The following is a 23,344-nucleotide window of genomic DNA, read 5'->3' on the forward strand; positions in this document are numbered from 1 at the left end:
CTAAACAAACATCTAGGAACATCTGGGCTTCCGCTTCTAAAATCAAGTTCAGTGTTAACGGAACTTAGACACGACAGGAGGAGACAAATCAAATGAGATTTCATGCCCTGATCAGCATTTCTGCCTCTGGATAACCAGCATTCCAGAAAGTCCATCCCTAAGCCTGGTGCATGATTAATAACATTTTTGAGAGGGAGAGAGAGAAAGCATTCGAGGTGGGAGAGGGGCAGAGGGAGAGATGGAGACAATTTGTTTTTTGAATGTTTATTTTTATTAGTGAGAGAGAGAGAGAGCACAAGCAGGGGAGGGGCAGCGAGAGGGGGACAGAGGATCTTAAGTGGGCTCTGTGCTGACAGCAACGAGCCCAGGGCTCCAACTCACGAACTGTGAGATCATGCCTGAGCCAAAGTCAGCGGCTGAACCAACTGAGTTACCCAGGCGTCCAGAGAGGGAAAGAATCTTAAGCAGGCTCCTCACCCAGTGCAGAGCCTGACACGGGGCTCCATCTCAACTGAGAGATCACGACCTGAGCCAAAATCAAGAGTCAAACACTGAACTAACAGAGCCACCCAGGTACCCTCATGGTTAATAACTTCTATTAATACAACAAAAGCTTCAAACTAGAAGCCTCCTTCTACCCACACTGCTTGAGACTCTGAATGCATAAGGCACAGATGGTAAGCAGCTTATTCTTGAGTCTAAGACAGAGCGGTGCTGTTGCAATTTTCCACATCTGTGTGTGGAGTCGAGAAACGATCGAGCACACAAATTTACAAACCTAGATTTAAACACAAAAAAACAAAAACCCAATGGAGGTGGCCCAGAATGCTATTATCTCCTGACCTAAGAAGCACTGAGAGTTTCAAAATATTCCAAAACTTTTTTCTTCTACAGAAAGAGCTTTATAACACTGTTAGCAATAGAAGGGCAGAACCACGTGATCAGCTCGATGGAAATACAAAAAAGCATTTGACAAAACCCACTACCCCTTGATGCTAAAACACTCCACAGACTAGGAGGGAATTCTTCCACATGATAAAAGGCATATCCAAAAAACAAAACAAAACAAAACCACAAAAAGACCCTGAAGCTAACATTATACCTAACAGACAAAGTGCTTTCTCCCTAAGATCAGAGAAATGACAAAAATATCCATTCTCACCACTTCTATTCAACATTTACTGAGATTCTAGCTGGGGTGAATTATGCAAGAAAATCAAATAAGAGACTTCCAGATTGGAAAGGAAGAAGTAAACTACCACTCTTTATAAATGACATGACCTTGTATACAGCAAATCCTAAGGACTCCATTTAAAAACTTGATAACACCACAAACAAATCCAGCAAGGCTACAAGAAAGAGGGTCAAAATGGAAAACTCAAATAAGTGTCTCCACACCATAGGGAACAACTCAAATATAAAACTCAGAAAGCAATTCCATTTACAAGAGCACCAAAAAGAATACAATACTTAGCAACAAAACCAAAAAAAGGAAGTGAAAAACTTACACTCTAACAGTTTTAAATATTGTTGAGGAAAGAAGATCCCAGAAGCATGAAGATATCCCATGTCCATGATCAGAAGACTTAATGTTAAGATGGTGATACTACTCAAATAGATCTACAGATTTAATGTGAAACCTATCAAAATCCCCAAAATTCCAGCTGCCTTTTTGGCAGAAATGGAGAAACTGATCCTGAAATTCAAACGGAAAATTAAGGGAGCCAGGATAATCAAAAGAATGATGAAAAAGAATAACAAAGCTTGAGGGTTCACCAATGCCAATTACAAAACTTTTTACAAAGCAATAGTAATCAAGAGAATTTGGCACAGTCATAAGGAAAAACATGTTGTTCATTGGGACAGAATGGAGAATGCATAAATAAACTCTTACATTTGTGGTCAAATGATTTTCAAAAAGGGACACCAAGACAATTCAATGGGGAAAGAGCAGTCTTTTCAACAAATGATACCAGGACAGCTGGATGGCCAGATGCAAAAGAGATGAGTTTATGCACCTACCTCCTATTATACACAAAAATTAACTCAAAATGGATCATAAACCTAAATGTAAGAACTACAACTATGAAAGTTTGAGAAGTCAATATATGAGAAAATGTTTATGAATGTGGGCTAGGCAATTACTTCTTAGATACAACAGCAAAAATATAATCTGTAAGGGGAAAAAATGGATGAATTGGTACTCGCCAAAATGAAAAACTTAATGCTCTTCAAAAGATCCTATCGTTAAAAAAAAGAAAAAAAAGACTCAATCGGTCATGAAAAGACAAACACAGACTGGAAAAAAATATTTTGACCATAACTGATAAAGGACCTGAAGCCAAAAGAAGAATTCTCAACACCTAATAACATACAATAAAGAAGCCAATAAAAAAAAAATGGGCAAAAGATCTGAACAGGCATTTCACCAAAGGTCTGTGGTCGGCAAATATCACATGAAAAGATATTCGACGTCATTAATCTAGAGGGACATGCAAGTTAAAACTAGAACAGCACACTTGTGCATACTCAGTAGACTGGCTAAGACTAAAGAGGTTGACCACACCAAGTGTCAACAAGGATATGGAGGTACGAGCACTCTCCAAGCCTAATGATAGGAATGTAAAATGGCACAACCGCTTTAGAAATAGTCTGGCAGTTTCTTAAAAAGTTAAATGTACAGTTACCATGCGATTCAACTTTTCTAATCCAAAAGCTTATATCCAGACAACAACCTGTATGAACGTTCATAGCAGCAACAGTAGTGAGAGCCACAAACTAGGAACAACCCACATGTCCACCACCAGACGGACCAAGTGTAGTACAGTGCACCCTGTGGAATGCTCCTCGGCAGTAAGGAGGGACAGGCTGCTGATCTACACAACGTGTGTGAATCTAGATTAACCGTGCGGGTGAAGGAAGCCAGACATAGGAAGAAGAGAATATAATTCCCATGATCCCATTTATACAGAACACTAGAAAATGAAAATTGAGGGTGCCTGGGTGGCTTAGTCGGTAAAGCGTCCAACTTCGGCTCGGGTCATGATCTTACAGTTCATGGGTTCAAGCCCCGCGTCAGGCTCTGTGCTGACAGCTCAGAGCCTGGAGTCTGTTTCGGATTCTGTGTCTCCCTCTCTCTCTGACCCTCCCCCGCTCGTGCTCTCTGTCTCACAAATAAATAAAAACTCTAAAAAAAATGAAAATTGATCTTCAGGGACAGGGACAGAGAGAGGATAAGCATCTGCCTGGGGAGGACTGAAGAGGCACAGGTGGGGCGTATTACGGATGGGCAGGAAGAATGAAGGTTGAGGGTATGTTTGTTATCTTGATTTTAGTGATGGATGATTTGGAATCTCAAATATGCATGCTTTAGTATGTGCAGTTTGTTGAATATGCATCGTACATCTAGAAAAATGGCAGCCTCTACACATCTGTGTACCTAAATCCATTCACTCCTGTGCCTAGTGCTTGCAGGTAAGTGCCTCAGTGTCAATAATTCGAGTTCCTTGGGAAACCCAGTGAATTTGACTATGGTGCTGTTATGCTCTGTCCACCATCAGAGCTTCAAGGCAGAGGTTTAAGTTGTGAACCGAGCACCGCACCATCGACGAGGGTCCCTTCCCCTCCCACTGAACACACCATAAATGTGTCTCCCGGAGCCCCAGGCCCTGCCTGATATCCGAGACACATGCACGGACCCAAGACTCCCGCACACCATGGACCTTGGACCTGAGCGGGGCAAGATGGAGGAGAGCAGAGGGGAGGCCCTGAGAACGGAGGGTGGGGGGTACACGGCCGCGTGGACTGAGGGGGCGAGGCCGGGAGGCATGCAGCCCGACTCTGGCTCATCCCGAGACTTCTCTGCATTACGCAGAAACAGCTCCAGAATGTTAGCTCTTCATTAGAGATGCCAAAGACAGAAATGAACAAAAGAGCTAATTAATATTGAAAGCACAGCAGTGCTGATGGGAACGAAGCCTTGGGAATGTAGCAGGATCCAACCTCTGGCCAACAGGAAGCCCATGCCCTGTCCCCAATTAGGAAGGAGCAGTAAAAGTCCAAATCACCAGCATAAAGGACAAAATTAGGCAATAACATCCAAGCTGCCTGACAACTTATTCTTAGCTGCCTGGCTCCTGGTGGTGGGCAAAGGAAGGAAACTCATGCCCAGAAATAGAATAACAGTGTTCTCTGTAGGAATTTTTGCCAAGCATTGCTGAGAGAGAGAGAGAGAGAGAGATCGCCTTAAGCCTCCTTTGGAATTCTCTGTGTCTCCTGCGAAATAAAATTCAGATCAGACTGAGAACTTCTTGGAAGCCCATTGCAGCCCAGAGCCGACAGGGACCCTTTCAAGAGAAGTCAGAGCAGAGACTGTTCTGAGCCCACCGCCTCCTCTTCATCAGCACCTGGGGCGTCCTTCATCCCACCCCCACTGTGATCTGGTGGTGGGGGCATCTTCCTCTCATCTACCTGCTGTCCCGGGGCAGGAGGGCCAGACTGACAGCCCCCAGCAAGACGTGCTTACAGAGCTCTTTCAATGGAATGATTTGCCAACATTAAAAAATCAAAACTCTTACCCACAAGTCTGGATTTCCAGACACATCTGTCTTTAAGTCTGTCTATAGATGGGTGAAGAAACGGGAAGAAACGTGTGTCCGCTTTTTGGTGCAATGAATTTGGACACACAGCGGACTAATGTTTAGTCAACACCCACAGCTCCTCGGTCTCCTGAGCTGTAAGATGTGGTGACACCCACCCACCGTGTGGGGTTGTGCAGGCCAGACACTGTGCTGTCTCTGAAACCAGCAGAACGGAGTTGGGCGTGGGGTCGTGTGCACCAGAGTTGTGCGCCGCTGGGGCTGTTCACTGTGCTAGACCCTGGGGACAGGGACGCCTGTGGGGCATGGACCCTGCCCTCAACATGTGCAAGGACAGACAGTGTGCAGAGTCCCGAATCCTACATCCACACGGGACAGATGGAGGTGAGGACCCGTGGGGGTGCACAACACCAGGAAGGCACAATGGCCACACAGAGTCAGGGCCCCTGAGTGAAGACCAGAGGACACCGGGACATCCACAGGTGCAGGGCATGGAGGGGCGGCTCCAGGCACAGGAAGAAGAGGTGCAGAACCCCAGAAAGAAAGGCAGAATCTGAGAAGAGAGCCCAAGTCCAGATGAGTTCCTGGATCCAACTTTGCCTGAAGTCACTATGGCTCTTTTAGTTGTACAAGCCAATATATTGCCCCATTTTTTTTTTTTTTTTTTTGGCTTAAGACAATGGATTTGGGTTCCTAGTACTCGCAACCAAATGGAAACAAAACAAAATTCACCAATGCAGGATTTCGCCACTATCTGTGCACTACCTCCTACCCACCCTCCCCCCGCCCCCCACCAGTCCAAGCCAACTCAGATGTGCTTCCCCAAGGACCATGCTCGGGACACACCTACCTTCCACCGCATCCTCTCTATAAATCCAACCACTCACGGAGAATGGGCTCGAACAGCCTTTGTAGCCTAACCCAGGAAAGGCAGCTGCTCTATGAAAGCTGATATCCTCCAGAGGGGACGTGGAGTTCTCTTTAGTGACCAGATCCCCACACACTGCTCAGCAAGCAGCAGAAAACTTAGTATTTTTTACAGCACATCCACTGTCTTCTATTACCCCTCACAGACCAACTCTGGAAACAAGATTCTTCCCTGGGGCAGAGAAGGCTCTAAAATGTTAATGCCCTTTTGTGCATCTTTTAGCCCTCTTAGCATCTCATTATTACAAGTCCAGCTGATACCAGAAGGCTGGGAACTTAATTATTGCAGCCAAAAGATGGAGGGCACCATCTTCAAGACCAGCATGAGTTTACATTTCTTTCTCTCCATGTGTGGATGGGTTCCTCCCCTGCTGATGATGGAGGGCTGGCTACTGTGGTCCCGGAGCCCATGGTCCATTGAGAAACGGTACAATTACCAACACATGAGAACATGAGGCCATCCCTGAGTCAGAAGGATAGATAATCCAACGATTAAATCATAATCTCAACATGGAAATTGCATTTTCTTCCTTCTTCCGTAGAACTTGAGAAGAAACTTAGCAAAGAAAAGAAAATACGCTGTAACGGGCAGTAGAAAGACCTCCCTAATTGCGCCCCGGCCCTAATCTCCAGAAGCTGTGAATGGTGCAGGGCTGAGCTGTGGCCCAGCGCGCTATGTCCCGGTTCCAGCCCCTGCTGCCTGTGAATGTGATCTTATCTGGAAATGGGGTCTTGTGATGAAGGATCTTGAGACAAGATAATCCTCTGGCAAGTGCCCTTGTAAGAGCAAAAGGTCATACAGAGACACAACGGCAAGGCCATGCGATGATGAGGGGCTGGAGGGATGCAACCATGGGCAAAGGACACCTGGAGCCACCAGAAGCTTGACCAGGCAGGAAAGGTCCTTCCCTAGGGTGTCTGGAGGGGTGGAGCCCTGCCAATATCTTGATTTCAGACTTCTAGCCTCCAGATCTGGGAGAAAATAAATTTATAATTTTTTTTGTGTTTTTTTCTTAAATGTTTATTTTTATTTTTGAGAGAGAGAGACAGTGAGAGCGAGGGAGGGGCAGAGAGAAAGGGGGACACAGAGGATTCAAAGCAGGCCCCAAGCTGTCAGCAGTGAGCCTGGTGCACTCAGTGCGGGACTTGAACTCACGAACCGTGAGATTGTGATCTGAGCCAAAGTTGGACGCTCAACCGACTGAGCCACTCAGGCGCCCCTATATGTATGTTGTCTGAAGCTACTGACTTTGTGGGAATGTATTAGGCAGCTCTAGAAAACTGATATACTTGGTGAAGGTAATTGAGATAACCATTTGGGATGAAAGGATTAGCCTGGGTTAATCACAACGGTCCTTAGTAAAGAGAGGCAGGAGGGTGGGAGTCAGAAACACAATGACTGAACTGGAGGTGAGAGAGGAAGAGAGAGGGAGAGAGAGATTTAAAGATGCTACAACAGCTGACTTGAAGATGGTGTGGAGGGGTCACGGCCAAGAATGCAGGTGCCTCTAGAAGGTGGAAAAGGCAGGGAAACAGAAACCCAGCCCCACTGACCCACTTTATTTACTTCTAAAATCTTTTTATTATTTATTTATTTTGAGAGAGAGTGAGCATGAGCTGGGGAGGGATAGAGAGGGGGAGAGAGAGAATCCCAACCAGGTTCCGTGCTGTTAGCACAGAGCCTGATGGGAGGCTCGATCCACGAACTGAGAGATCATGTCCTGAGCCGAAACCAAGAAGTCAGACGCTCAACTAACTGAGTCACCCAGGCACCCCCTGCACTAACCCATTGTAGACTCCTGACGCCCAGTATGACATGATAACAAATGTGTACTCATTTAAGCTACTAAGGTGACAGTAATTACTTATTGCACCAAGAGGAAACTAATCTACCAACTTCCAGAGTGTGAAGATGAAAAGGAAAGTCTTTGGCAAATTCAGAAAAAGTCCATCAGCATGGACTTCCGGATGAGAAAGCCATGGAATGGCGCTGTGCTTCTGGCCCACAGGAAGGCTCCTCTGCCCTACACAACGTCAAAGGGTGACAATTCCAGATGAACTGAGGCTGCGACAAGGGGACTCTGTCCCTACGTTCACTGCCCAGGGAGCTACTCACCCGTCTACGTGCTGGTTCCTCGTGTACACATGTGTGGTAGTGGCATCACCTTCCTTGAAGGCTTCTTGTGAAGGCAAGATGGGTCAATATTTCTAACGTCCTTATTCTCATAGTACCGATCACCTACTATGTTCTCAACCAATATTAACTATTAATACCATTAGCTCAACTGTCCGTTCCCAGCGATAGAATTCATTCAGGTCCGTTCTGCCTTCGTACCTCCCAAACCTCTTTAGGCACTGCCCCCATGTTGATTGTTGGCGAGTGTTTCCAGAATAAGAGAATCGCCATGAGAACGCAAGAAGTCTTGGATCACTGTCTCAGGGCCAGGTCACTACCCAATGCCACGGCCCTTTGACTACGGAAAACCTCTCCCTTTAAAGATTTCCTATAATAGGAAATTCACTAGAGATGTTGCAATAAAGACGAGGCAGGCAACCACTCTTGCCTCCATCTCTGGGAAGCTCTAGCATTCATTCATCATTCATTTGTTATATATTCAACGAATACTTACTGAGCCCCCACTGGGCTCCAGATTCTGCACGGGGCTGGGGAAAGCACTGGTAATAAAATGAAGCCATGGACTCTGTAGATCTCACAATCAAGATCTTGAGAGATCTCACAATCTCTCTTTCAAAATAAATAAGCATGAAAAAAAATTTTTTAATTAAAAATAAAATACATCAACTGTCTTTCGAACTTTGTGAACCCAGGTTTTCTGCCAAGGATTTTCTTTTTTTTCTTTTTTAATATTTTTATTTATTTCTAGGAGAGAGAGAGACTGCGTGAGCAGGGGAGGGTCAGAGAGAGAGGGAGTCACAGACTGACAGGCTCTGAGCTGGCAGTCAGCACAGAGCCCGACGCGGGGATTACTTTGCTTACCATCTGTTCTGACATACACACTGACTTTAGAACAGATCCCTGTGGAAGATCCCACACTGTATCATCATCATCATCCTTATTTTACAGATCAGGACACTGGGCTCAGAGACGTTAAGTAGTTTGTCCAAGGTCAAATAGAGAGGAAGGTGGAGTCGGGATTTGAGCTAATATCATCTGACTCAAATCTTACCCAAAGGATCCCCTACCTCTGAGTTCTTTTTCTTCCCAGTGAGCTAGAGCCACTTCCCTTTGATTCTACTGTGGGGATTTAAACGGCACGGATGTGCTCTGTCTCCAGAACAGTGGCCCCCGGGAGGCTTAGAGAGAGCTATCCAGTGTCCCTCCTCACCCCTTCCCGGGCCTTTCCTTCTCACCGGGTCCCACGCTCACACGGGCTCCGACCACCCTCTGCCACTGACACCACATCCCTCCGCACCCCCAACACCCTTGAGCAGAACACAGTCCACTGTTCAGGGCTGTCCCCCTGCCTAGAACGACACAGGATTCCCGGTCAGGTGACCAAGTGGGATCAGCATTCATCGCTGACTTTTCATAGAAACGAGGGCACGAGAAATACTTCACTTTCCTCTGAAATGTACTTTCAGAAAACCAGCAGCAAGAGTGTGATGAGAAATGACAAATGCCCTACAGGCCTCCGTGTGGGGGGAGAGGGCGGGGAAAGTGGTGATTTGCAGGGCCCACGCCTTACACACAGGGGTGTCCTCTCGTCAGCTCCAGGTGGGGGTCCCGGGAAGCAACGTGGGTGGACAGTTACCTGACCCTGTGATTTTCATAAAAAGCTGGAAACCCACGTTTCGATGTGAATTTGACAATTTTTACAGGAAGGCAAAAAAATGAATATTACACCCCCGCACCCTTCCCCACACTACTATTAAGATGCATCCTCTGGGGCGCCTGGGTGGCTCAGTCGGTTAAGCGTCCAACTTTGACTCAGGTCATGATCTCACGGTTCGTGGGTTCGAGCCTCGTGTCAGACTCTGTGCTGACAGCTCAGCTCAGAGCCTGGAGCCTGTTTCAGATTCTGTACCTCCCTCTCTCTCTGACCCTCTCCTGCTCACGCTCTCTCTCTCAGAAATAAAAAACATTAAAAAAAAAAAAAAAAGATGCATCCTCTCTTGTGTGTATGATTTTTTTACATAGAAGTTCTCAACATAAAATTTATCCCTCCCAATCTTGCCAGATTTGGCCAAGCTTCCAGCCTTCCAAAGTCATTTGTGTCCTCAGATTCTGCCCCTCCAACGTCACTGAACCCCAAGCCAAAGAAGCCAATCTGTTTACAATTTACATCTTCCTAAATTTACACTTTTCCCCTTATTACCTAAATCACGGTCCCAATGCACAGAGTTTCCAAGGCATGAAGATCTTTGGTGAGCCCTAGAAGATTCTCCCTGGGGATCATCATGTTTTCTGCAGTTGAGCAGGCTGAGGGGGTCTTCCCGAGGGGTGCTAGCAAATGTACCCCGTGCTTCAGAAATGCCCCTGGGATGACACGGAAGCCAGGGCACAGCTCTGCAGGGGACACTGCTTGTCTCAGAGCCGAGGTGACATTTCCTGCAAATAGTGACACTAACCCCGTGACAAATGCATCCCATCCTGTTCATTAATACCCGTCCCTTGATTCCGGCCCTGGGCTTTGCTACAGAGCCCGGGCTCCCCTAGAAAAGTCTCAAAAGCAGCTCCAACTTGATGGGCTGCTCACTCTGGTTTGGTCTTTGGAAGATCAGGCCATAATTTGCTGGAAGGAAGCTCCAAACTTCATGAGGCCACAAAAGGGACGGCTAAGTTAAAAACAAACACAAAACCAAAAAACAACAACAACAACAAAAAAAAACCCCACCTAAACTACTGTCTTCCGAAGCAACTCATCAGGCTGCGCAGAAGATGTTTCTAGTTCACTTCTGCGAAGGGGAAGCCACCAAGTAAAGGCAATAATCCAAGACAATGGAGGTGGGACCTCACCCAGGAACCCTCCACCCTAGGCTCTCAGCAGTGAACACATGTCAAGGGGCTGCAGACGTAGGCCATTTGTTTGGGCTGCCATCACCCAGATATCACCTTCATATGCCACCACCCATGTCTCCCTCTGGAAAGACACGGGGACTGTAAATAATGTGCATTGTCAAAGGCAATCAAGGGCGATGCACCACCAGTATTTCTCATTCCGTGAGATGAGCTCCTATGACTTGGCTCAGATCTTCCTAAACTCTGAATATAGCCGGCCTTAGATTTGTCTAATCAAACCTGCCCACTGAGTACAAGGCCGCCAGAAGCCCCAGGGCAAGGCTGCGTGTGCTTTGAAGCCAATCCCCTTTCTGTCTCCAGGGAGAGTTAGCATTCCAAGCCCAGGAAGCGGGCTGTGCCAAATTTGGGTTTCCTAAGGATTAACTTTTTTTTTTTTTAATTAGGCCTCACAGAAGCATCTATTCTTCTTTATCAAAACCATCTCAGGCTTGAGGTACAGCCTCCTGGAGGTCACAATGGGAAGAAAGCTGCCCCTCCCAGATCTTCTCTACCCCAGGGAGAACCCTGGAGTCCTTTCGTCTACCTGAAATTCTTCAGCCGGGGACCAAGTTCCTTCTAACCTCTAAACAGAAACCTGTGGAGTGTGACGAAAGACAGAGCTCAGTCGTTTTCTAAAATGAATGAATGGACAGGCCCCAGGGGCTCCCTTAGCAAGTTAAGGGAGAAAGGACCTTCTGAAGCTTTAAGTCTTTTCTTCGTGAAGAATGGAAAATGCTGCAAAAGGAAATGGCCAATGAGCATGCCAAGAAAAAACAGGCAACATCTCTAAATGTGGTGGTTCAAACAGACCCCTGCAAAGAACGTGAAATAACCCACAGGCTGATCCCTGGCTGAAGGTGGAGTCCTAAATACAGCTAATTAAAACGAAGAATCCAGAAGAAGTGCCAGTGGCCAGACACACAAGCTGTGAGCTGAATCTCACTGGTACTCAAATTAAGTTAGGTGGCACAGGGAGGGCCTTTTATTTTCATGTATATTAACAAAAAAAAACTAGTACATCAAGATCATAGATTGTAATGTCTTCATAATGAGGCACAAAGGCATACTGGTTATTTTAAATAGAAGTTACTTAAGAGATAAGCTATATAAGGCCACTCAGCTCCTCCCCTCGGTGACCCTAAATACCCCATGTGAAAGGTACTCTCCCTGAGTCAGCCAGTCAAGAGACATCCTTATCACCGAGCTGGGAAATTTAGAGAGAACTGTGGGACAAGAAAGCTGTATAGGGGCGCCTGGGTGGTTTAGTCGGTTAAGCGTCCGACTTTCGCTCAGGTCATGATCTCGCGGTTCGTGGGTTCAAGCCCCGCGTCAAGCTCTGTGCTGACTGCCAGCTCAGAGCCTGGAGCCTGTTTCAGAGTCTGTGTCTCCCTCTCTCTCTGACCCTCCCCTGCTCACGCTGTCTCTGTCTCTCTCCTAGAAATAAATTAAAAAAAAAAAAAGAAAGCTGTATAAACGTCCCTTGTTCCTTTTTACTAATTTACTGGCCCAGCCGCCATTCTTGATAGAATTCCTTATCAGGTGCTTAGCTGAGCTGTCTGGTAGAATTCCTTATCAGTGAAGCCCCCAAAGTAAAGTTTTCTCTGTCCTGTCAAATCCACACAGATTCATTGTCTTTCTGCCCAAAAAAATACAAAAACTGCCTGCCTTGGTCGTTCTGTTAGGCCTCAGTTTCCTGATTGGGCCTCTGTGCACACTTCAAATACTTTGGTTATTTCCTCCTGTGAGTCTGCCTCCTGTCAATTTAATTCTCAGTCCAGCTAGAAGAATCTGAAGGGTAGAGGGAGAATTTTTCCTTCCCTTCAGAGGCTAAATTAGTAGTTAAGTTTGAAAGAGTGGGACATTTAAAGAAAATACACTGAGTAAATAATGTTATTTATACAAGAAGTTGGCAAACATTGAGATGACATGTGGAAGCTAAAATTAGGAAAATATTGTCCTATGAACAAAAGGAGGAGAAGAAAATTATTTCTGCTCCAGGTGCCGGGGGCCCCCACTCCGGGAGGGAAACAGCGCACCCACGCGTCCCCTCTGGAGCCGGCCAGCCCCCACTCCTCAGTGTGGCCACCGTGGCGCAGCCCGGCGGAACCAGGGACAGGGGGAGGGGCCCCGAGAGGTTTGACCCCTGGGAGGCCCAGCGGTGAGGCCCCTCGTACCTTAATGACATCTTCATCCGCAGACCTGCACTCCACGGCCTCGGACACATCCACCACGGAGCCATCCTCCTGAACGGCCACGACCTTGACGGGAACCGAGACAGCCTTCCCGGTGAGGATGGCCGTGTTCAGCACCTCCGTGTCCTGCAGGGAGAGCAGAGGGCGCAGGTCACACGCAGGTAAGCCCGCGAGCAGGCACCTTCCCCCTCCCCCTGCCCGTAAAACTCGTCTGCATGGACCAAGTCCTGAGGCCCCACAATACAGCAGCTCTGGGCGTCGGGGACATTCCATCCCAGGCTGAGCTCACACAGCCTGACAACCACACTTCCTAACTCTGCCCCCCAGGGACAGGGGCATCGTCACCCCCACCAGGACCCCTCCTGCCACCACCCCCACGCCCCAGCCTGCCACCCGGCTCACACACCACACGGGGTGCTTTCCAACGGTCCCCAAATCTCCACACCAGGGTCACTTGGTAAGTGACCGCCTGTGCTCCGAGCTCATTAACGCCGTGAACGTGGCCCTGACTGTAGTTTCAGATTAAGAAGGTAAGTAACTGGGGCCCATGGTGGTTCAGTCGGTTAAGGGTCCGACTTTGGCTCAGGTCATGATCTCACAGCTCAAGGGTTCGAGCCTCACGTCGGGCTCTGTGCTGACAGCATGGATCCTGCTTTGGATCCTCTCCCCCTCTCTCTCTGCCTCTCTCCCACTAGTGCTCACTCTCCCTCTCTCTCAAAAATAAACATTAATAAAAAGATTCTTTACAAAAGAAGGACGAGGAGGAGGAGGAGGAGACAAGTAACAGCACAAAGAACAGAGAACTAAGCATGGAAAATCAGCCCCTGACATCTGGAGCCGACCTCCAGCACCTTCCTCCCCCAGCCTCCCATGTCACCCAGGTCCCCTCCAGGCCCAGGGATCCGAGAGCGCTGGCGCCATGTCACCGGGTCCCCTCCAGGCCCAGGGATCCGAGAGCGCTGGCGCCATGTCACCGGGTCCCCTCCAGGCCCAGGGATCCGAGAGCGCTGGCGCCATGTCACCGGGTCCCTTCTAGGCCCAGGGGTCCATGGGTACCATGTCAGTGTCTGTCTTCCTCTGCTCCCCAGGGGCCTTTGACTCATCCCCCGCCTGCCACATTCCTCCTGCCCCACGATCACTGCCACGGAGAGACCCTCCTGTCACGGGGACAGCCACAACGCCCCCCACCTCCCTTGTGCACTCTCCCCACGACAGCTGAAGAGCATCCTTTGTGTTTCAGCAGAATTCACACCTTTTCTCTCCTAGACGGCAACTCTTTGAAAGCCTCTTACCGTTTGTTCTTAAGATAAAGTCCACACTCTCCGCCCGCCCGCAGTGATCTGACCCCGACGCCCCCGCCGGCTCTCTCGCTCTTCCCACCGTCCCTCCTCACGGGAGCCCCACAGACTCCCCCCAGTCCTCACCCCCCACCCCGTGCCTCCTGCTCGCCCCCACGCAGAGCCTCCGCCTCGCCCGCCCGCCTCAGCCTCCGTGCCGCTTCTTCGGGGGGACGGGGCTTTCTGCCCCCCGCGGTGTGAACGGCCTGGTCTGTGCTGCAGGGGAATCACCCCAGCGCTCACCTGTGCTCACCTCTAACTACTCATTAGACTGTAAACTCCCCAAGGTCTCAGCCACCTTTGTCCTGACCTGCATCACGTCCCCGGAAGCGGGGACGGTGCCCGGTGTGTGAGAGGCCGTGCAGAAGGGAGGCCTCGTGCTCTGGGACTGGACGGGCTGGCTTTGAAACTGGCTCAGCCTCCGTTTCAGCGGATCTGAAGTCCCAGGAAATCCGACTCAACTGAAACAACCCATCACGGGTTTGATTACCGCTCTCACATAACCCAGATCTGGAGGGTCAGGCTGCTGACTCTGGTCCAGTGACTCCGGGAGGTCACAGGGCCACTTCTCTGCTGTTCTCTTGGCCACCCCCTCAAGCTAGCAAGATGGCGCCCATCACACCGGCCATCTGTCAGCTGTCTAAGCAGGGGGAAGGCAGGATGCGGAAAGAGTGCACCTGCTCCTTCTCACCGGGAAGTCCAGGGCTCGTCACACGGACGACCACCTGCGGGGGAGGCTGGGGGAGTGGGCGTCCGTAGTGGAGCTGGCTGTGGAGTGGGGGCATGAAGATGGCTTCTAATGGTCCCTTACCAGGCCCACCACAGCTCCTTCCCTCCCCCTGTGCCTGAGTTCCCTGATCTGGAACACGGGGAGAATAAAAGCACTACCACGTGGCGACCTCATGAAAGTTTAACGAAACTCTCTATGTACAAAGTTTAGAACAGATTTGGTGTAAAATGAACAAGAGCTCCATCAATATGGCTGCTCCATCCAGTAGACGCTATGAGAGGTTTGCTCCATGAATGAATTAAAGAACCACCGGGTAGGTTCACAAAGGGACTCTGGTAAAGATGCTCCTTCCACACTCATGTGAAGAGTAAAAGACAACTAGAGAAGGCGGCGGGAAGCCGTGCAATGCCGCTCTGCGGAAAGATCCTCCAAACACTCACGGTTGGCTCCACCACAATCCACCCAATGGAAAATTACTTCATGTTCTCTTTTCATTCTTAGATCCCCTAGTCTCAGCTCAAGCACTAAGTGGGGCCCCTATCTGATTTTCTAAATTGCCCCCTCATTATCCACTTTAAACTTGAAGATGGGTAAGAGATGGAGTCCATGAGTAATAATAAATAATAATAATAATTAATAGGCAGTACTCTAAGTACTTTACATGTAATTAATTGCTTGTTCATTTTACTCAACAACCCTTCCAAGATAGTTCCTAGTATTATTCCCGGTTTGTAGATTATTTGTTATTCATTGATATTAAACCTGAAAATAATATCTGCTTATCAATAAAAAACACCAACTTGGTAGTATTTGTAAACAGTGCTGATTCAATCTAAGAAAGATGAAAAAAATAAGTTGGTTTTTGTTTTTACATATGTCCTCTCCCTGGACAGGCTCTCAAGGAGTGAAGTCAAAGCACCATATAATTCTGGTCCATGTTCCTGAGTATTCCGTTCTCCCCAGGCACATGAACGGACGCACCTTTATATTTCAGCAAGGACGGGAAACAGGAGACACTGCAGAAATTGAGACGACAACTCATCAAAGGTGGGGCAGTGGTGTGGGTGTGGGTGTAATCATCATGTGTACGAAGATCAGACACTGTATCATGATTCCAAAACAAATGGCTAAATTCTACTCACAGTGCAACTGGGAAAATCGATAGGGGAGCGTTTGCTGTGTGTAATGGACAGGCATTAATTCTGCTGGGGAGTGTTCATCGAGGCTGAAAATCCACCCAGCTTTCTGTTTGAAATGACAACATTTTGTTTTTCCTTGGGGTATCATCCTACACTGCTACCAATGAATGCGGCTTAGATGCTGCTGACCCCAGACCACCGAGTCAGGCTTCACAGATGAGCACACAAACCAAACGTGGCCCCTCAAGGAGGTGGATTCAAGTGAAACACAGACAAAGGAAATCAAAGACAAGAGCAGGATAGGACAGAGTCCTGGGAAGGTTTCTGGGTTTCTGAGTCCAGACACATCTGTGTCTTCTATCTTTGGAAATTTAGGTATATATACATATATATATATAAGTGTATATATATACATATATATATATAAATATATATGTATATATTTACTTAAGCCTATCTTATTTTTTAATTTTTTAAAAAAATGTTTATTTATCTTGGAGAAAGACATGGGTGGGGGTGCAGAGAGACAGGGAGACAAGGAATCCCAAGCAGGCTCCACACCCTCAGTGTAGAGCCTAATGCGGGACCCGAATCCATGAACCTGAGCTGAAATCAAGAGTCATTCACTTAACCAATGGAGCCACCCAGGAGCCACCCAGGTGCCTCAAGCCGATGTTAATTATAAGCCAACTTACAACTGAAAGTCTTGACGAATGCGTGTGAGCATAAGCAACATGCAAGGCTCTAAAATGAATGCCAATCTCTACTCTGCAGAAGCTCACAGCCTTCAAGAAAGACACCACAACAAGTTTATCAAACTGAGTTTCAAGGGAGGTGACTTTATTTTTTATAACAACCAATCCCTGGCTGATCCAAGCCGGGGCTTTTACCCCAAATACCTTTGTGACCAACCATGTTTCTTCTTGTAGTTTTTGCATGTGTGGCTGAGATTTTTGCAACCGTGTTTTCTAGTGGCCATCGACGGCCTCCCCAAAGTCCCAAAGGTAACCCCACCTGCCTCTGACACAATGAGAAAGTGATTTATCTTGTGAAATATTACATCTAAATCCTCCCCTGCTGCCACAGACTGCTAAAAATTCACCATCTATCATAATACAAGTCTTTTATTCTGCTCCTATTTGTGCAAGCTCTAGGTTTTATGCCTTGAAAACATATTTATATTCCTCTATGAAGAGGAGTTTCCACTAATGTTGCACACTACAGTAGCATCAGTGAAAATAGCAGAGTAAGGACTTCCACAAAGTCTCTCCATAAAAGCAAGGAGAAAACTGGACAAAAAATATATATATATAAAGAATTAAAAATCAACCTTTTTAGAACTCTGGAAATGAAACAAAGGCTATGCAACCAGGGGAGCATTTAGTCAAGAAAAATGGCTAAATCTTGGTTAAAAAAGAGAGAACTGTGTGGCATTTTAACTCGGCTTATTCCCATCCCCTACTTCCCAGCTCTGTTGTAGCTTTAAAGAAATACAGCTCACTGTCACAGTAAAAGCTCCTGGGTTCGCAGGACAAAAGCCACCAGAGAGAGAGCAGATCAGGGTTGGAGATCTTTCAGACCCTAATTCTCAAAGAACTGCCACTATTTCACTTGCTGATGGCTCCCTGGAAGATCCCACTGGCAAGACTGTCAGCGTTGACTTGACTCTGAGTTTACCCAGTGTGAAAAGCTTGCTCCCTAGAGGTATTTGTTCAAAGCAATTGTAGGTGATTGCTTAACTTCATAGCTGCCTGGAGGCGCTGAATAAAGTTTGGTGCAGAAAAAAAAAAAATACCTAGAGGTACTTTGAAAAGCTAATAGTGCCCTGGGGAACGTGCAAGGCCAAGCTTAAACTCCGGACTGTGTGCCTGTCCCGGACTGTGTTCAGACCCAGAAAAAGACCGGAGAAGGCGCTAAGCTTTCGCCACTGGTTGACTTTGAGGTTCTATTAAAACAGGAAGTGAAAGCTAAGGCAGGGCTGTCAAATGCCTGGCTAGTAATGAAAGCATGTCCCAACAGACACAGAGAGGCTCTTGATAAAGACTGGGACATGTCCTGATTCCAAGTATCTGGGGAAATCTCTACACCCACTGGCTGAACCCCAAGGGGCCAAACAAAGGCTTCAGCGACCACACACAACAGACAATAGAGACTTTACAGAATTCCTTCCTAAAAGTCACTAAAGAAACAAACTTATTATTACAACCAACAACAAACTAACCTAACTTTAGAGATGGTACATGATATTATTTAAAACTTCCACTTTTCAACAACAACAAAATTAGGAGATATGCAAACAAACAAAAAAAGCATGGCCCAATCACAAAACAAAAAGCAATCAGGAAGCACTGTTCTTGGGGCGCCTGGGTGGCTCAGTTGGTTGAGCATCTGACTTCAGCTCATGATCTCACAGTTTGTGGGTTCAAACCCCGCGTCAGGTTCTGTGCTGACAGCTCAGAGCCTGGAGCCTGCTTCAGATTCTGTGTCTCCCTCTCTCTGCTCCTCCTCTGCTCGCACTCTGTCTCTCTCTCTCTCTCTCTCAAACATAAATAAACATTAAAATTTAAAAAAAATTTTTTTAAAGAACTGTTCTTGAGGAAGCCCACATGTTGGACTTACTAGACAAAGATGCAAATATTTTAAACCAGTTGTTTCAAATACATAGAATTTTTTAAAAATCATGTCTAAAGAACCAAGGTAAGTGGGTTGAAATGTGACTCACCAATGAGTGAATTGTAATAAAGAAATATAAATTATGAATAATTATGAAAAAATAAAGAACCAAATGGAAATTCTAGACTTGAAAAGTGCAATTAATGCAAATGGAAAATTCACTAGTAATGGTTCAAAGCAAAAATCACAAGGGAAGCTGGAAGACTGCTTTGAGATGACTGAAAACAAAAAACACAACATACCGAAACCTTATACGATGCAGAGAAACTAGTACTTAGAAATTTACAGCTGTAAATGCCTGCATTATAAAAAAGAGAAAAGGAACCTCTCAAACCAATGACCTAGACTTCCACCTTCAGGAACTAAAATAGAAGAGCACACTAAACCCAAAACAAGTAGAAAGAAGAGAGGAATAAGGAATAGAGCGAATGGACGACTAAGCCACAGGAATAAAAGGCACAACATAAGGTATACAGTCAATGATGTTGTAACAGCAACATAACCAGAAAGATGGCAGCTCGCTTGTGGCGAACATACCATAACGCACAAACTTTTAAAACAAAAACCCAAAGGGCACGCACATTTTTTCATTTTAATAAGTTCTGCCACATTGATGAAAACAGTAACATAATAGCAGTTTCCACATCTCTCAGTAATACATGGGACTATTTGCCCATGTCCTTGTGACCATTTTATGTGATCAATTTGTTTAATTTTTGTCAGTATCAAATGGTAAAAAAAAAAAAAAGGCATTTTGTTGAGACTTTAATATTTCTCTGCACTCAAAAGGAAGTTGAGCATTTATTTGTTTCATACTTCTATGGTCTACCTGCATCTGCTTTTCTGTGAATTGTTTGCTTACGTTATTTTTCTAACTCTTCCTTCGTTTTTCTATTTGCTTGTTTGTATTTTGAAAATGAATTTCTTAGAGTATTTGTATATTAGAGCCACTAAAATTGTATCTCAAAAAAATTCTTTCTCAGTGTATTGTTGGTTTTTGATGGCATCTATCATACAATTTCACAAAGAAGAGAGTGGAAATGATAATAATAGGAAGAATAGAAAACAGTATAGAAAAATCAATGAAATTAAAGCAAAAGTAAGTTATTGTGAACAATGGAATCAACAATACATTACTTAAAACAAATTTAACCAAAGTGCAGGAATTTATATAGAACACTAAAAAAATATCATTGAAAGAAACTGAAGACTACCTAAATAAATATAAAAGCATCTTGTGTTCATAGATTGAAATATTTAATAATGTTACGATGACAGTATTCATTTGATGACAAAAATCAGTGGTTTACATAGTTGACGCAATCACCATCAAAATCCCAGCTGCTTTTATACAGAAATTGACAAATTGATTCCAAAATTCATATGGAGATAAAAGGACTTCAAATAATCAAAACAATCTTTAGGGGCACCTGGGTGGCTCAGTTGGTTAAGCATCTGACTTGATTTAGGCTCAGGTCATGATTTCATAGTTGGTAAGTTCAAGCCCCGCATCACACTCCACATTGACAGAACCTGCTTGGGATTCTCTCTCTCCTTCTCTCTGCCCCTCCCCCACTTGCACCCTCTCGTGCCCTCTCTCAAAATAAATAAAAACTTTAAAAAGAAAAAAAGAGATTCTCCTTCTCCCTCTTCTTCTACCTCTCCCATAATCGTACTCATGCTCTCTCAAAAACTAAAACAAAACAAGAAAACAAACAAAAACCCACAATCTTTATTTTTTTTATTTTTGAGAGAGAGAGAAAAAAAGAGCAAGCACGAACAAGTGTGGGGCAAAGAGAGTGGGAGAGACAGAATCCCAGGCAGGTTCCATGCCATCAGTTCAGAGCCCAATGCAGGGCTCGAACTCACGAACTGTGAGATCATGACCTGAGCCGAGATCAAGAATCAGATGCTTAACCGACAGAGCCTCCTAAAACCTAACCATTTTGGTGTCCCCAAAACCTCAATGTTTAAAAAGAAAGCCATACAAAGAATCAACTCAAAATGGATCATAAGCACAAACTATAAAACTCTTAGAATAATACTTAGGCGCAAATCTTCACGACTTTGCATTGCATAGTCCTCACTCTTGACCCACAAGTTGACCGAGTAGCCACTGTCGCTGTGATAGAGGAAGGCAGAGAATTTGGTCTTGTGCACCGAGAGCTTCTGCCTGGAAGTGAGCTCATCGCTCCACACAAGTTTCACTGCCCAAATCAAGCCACATGGCCGCACCTAAATTCAAGTGGACGGTGAAATCCATCTCTTGTTTGTCTGTCGTCCTTATAAATTCTTTGAAAAACATTCTCACTTTAGAAGTAAGGAAGGTGAGGCACACCGCAGGATTGTTACCCGATATATAGATCCATTCATTGCTTGACCTGCCGCATCACAGTGTATACTCTGTGCATGTGGTAGTCACTCCCCGTACTCCCCTTCCCTTCAAGCTCCTCCCAACCCCCAACCTTCTTCCTGTCTCCATGCATCTCCTTACTCTGCACGTTTCATATAAATGGAGCCGTATTACACGTGTACTCTTCTGTCTGGCTTGTTCCATAAAACATGTTTTCAAAATTTATTTGTGTTGTAGCAGATGTCAGTACTTCATCCCTTTTGACAGCTGAGTAGTATTCCGTTGTATGGATGTGCTCACATTTTATTCACCCATTTATCAGTGGATGGACATTTGGGCTGTTTCTCCATAAACCTGGGTCCAGAGAAATGGCAACGCAGTGCAAACCCCCCAGCTGATGTGCGTTGGACATGTAGTGTGAGCAAGAATAAACCATCATAGTTTTAAGTTATTCCAATCTAGGAGTTGCGTGAAACTTCCAGCATACTATTTTGACTTATACCCTTGGGCTAAAGATAAAGTACATGTAAACACATACTGAATTCTAGCTGGGTGTGTTTTCTGCAACAGTATAGGTTAGCAGTTCCAAACCTACTTTAGTGAATTCTAGGACTGAGTAAATAAGGTATGTTGGTAATAACGAGAGCCAGGTTTCTTGCTGCTAGAGACATGAATTTAAAATGGAACAAAGAAGGGGTAAGAGTGAACTCCAGTCGTGAATTGGAAGTAGAGCTACAGCCGTGAACTTACTGTAGATGGCAGGTGTACGTGTGTTTATGTATGTGCTAATGTAGGTGTGCATTTATATAGTTTCCTCTAGTTCTCTATGCTCAGAGGGCTTCAGCGCAATGATACCCAGACCCAGATTTTAGTTCCAAATACCCTCTTCCAAGAAAAACAAAAAAAGGAAAGAGATCTCCTGGGAGAAATGGCTGATTCTAAGGCCAAAGCACAGAAAGCACAAGATAATGAGCCTAAAATATATTGTAGAGCCAGAAGGTAACAAAGTGGTCGAACAAATATCAAAACGACACAGGAAACAGCTTGAAGGAGCTCCCACTGGCCAATCTGGGACAATTTTACAGCATTATAAGTAATTATAATAGTCAATTATAATAATACAATATATTATATAATGTGTATAATATATAATAAGCTTCAGAGTCCATACTGATATAAACAAACAAACAAACAGGGAAGAAAGGAAACTTCATCCTTATGGTAGAACTTCAACTAATAAATGTAAAAACTAACGGTGAAATTAGAATACCATCATCTGGCAACCACCATTTATTACCATAATTGTTTCAGGCAAGAATCAGCATGAATGCTACTAGTAATTAAAAGTACGATAAGAAACAGGACATTCATATGGTGTTAATATATCTCCGTGCAAGAGATTTATTAATTTCAAAGAGAAAAACAGGAACTATATGAAACTAAAAGCCATCATACACTGTAGCATCCAAATGATCAAGGAGAACATCACTTACTGGGATAAAAAGGCATCCTGTGTCCTGAAAAAGGACATAACATCATTTCTGATGTGTTTCAAAAAAAGGGGGGGGGTGTAGAATCTGATAATGAGGAAACTTCAGACAAACTCAAATTTGGGGGCATACTCTATGAAACAACTGGTCTGTACATTTCAAATGCATCAGAGTCTGAAAGACAAAGACCGAGAAATTTCCAGATTGAAGAGGCCTAATAGCTATAATAACAAATGTACACGTGATCCTAGACTGGGTCCTGCAAGAGTGTTGGGGAAATTCACACTGAAACATTTGCAGATAAAGGATCAGCAGGTGTGGGGGCGCCTGGGTGGCTCAGTCGGTTAAGCGTCCGACTTCGGCTCGGGTCATGATCTCACTGTTCGTGGGTTCAAGCCCCAGTCGTGCTCTGTGCTGACAGCTCAGAACCTGGAGCCTGCTCCAGATTCTGTGTGTCTCTCTCTCTGACCCTCCCCTGCTCAAGCTGCCTCTCTCTCTCTCTCTCTCTTTCTCTCTCAGAAATAAATAAAACATTAAAAAAAAAACTTTAAAAAAAGGATCAGCATGTGTAGAACTGAAACACTGTATAAAAAACAGCAATAAGGCGTTTTCGTGTAGAAGAGGGAGGATCTTGTCATCTGGGGAATTCAGGAAAGGTATTTGGGGAATGCATTTATCCAGACTCCTAGAAAATTTTAAAATAATATGAATAATCAAAAGAACAAGCAAATCAGGGGCGCCTGGGTGGCTCAGTCGGTTAAGTGTTCGACTTTGGCTCAGGTCATGATCTCACAGTTCATGGGTTGGAACCCTGCGTCGGGCTCTGTGCTGACAGCTCGGAGCCTGGGGCCTGCTTCAGATTCTGTGTCTCCCTCTCTCTGCCTG

The 23,344-nt window shown here is 45.6% G+C and overlaps 1 protein-coding gene across 1 annotated transcript in view; it reads right to left on the bottom strand.

The window, feature by feature from the left end:
- The window catches only part of LOC120234796 (transmembrane protein 132B), a 368,719-nt gene that overhangs the window by 32,741 nt on the left and 312,634 nt on the right, over positions 1 to 23,344 (bottom strand). The window contains exon 5 of the mRNA XM_039236821.1: positions 12,720 to 12,863. Coding sequence (XP_039092752.1) covers positions 12,720 to 12,863 — 144 coding nt within the window. The remainder of the gene's footprint in view (positions 1 to 12,719; positions 12,864 to 23,344) is intronic.

This window comes from Hyaena hyaena, unplaced genomic scaffold (genome assembly GCF_003009895.1).
Source record: "Hyaena hyaena isolate Hyena2069 unplaced genomic scaffold, ASM300989v1 scaffold_0, whole genome shotgun sequence".
NCBI lineage: Eukaryota > Metazoa > Chordata > Mammalia > Carnivora > Hyaenidae > Hyaena > Hyaena hyaena.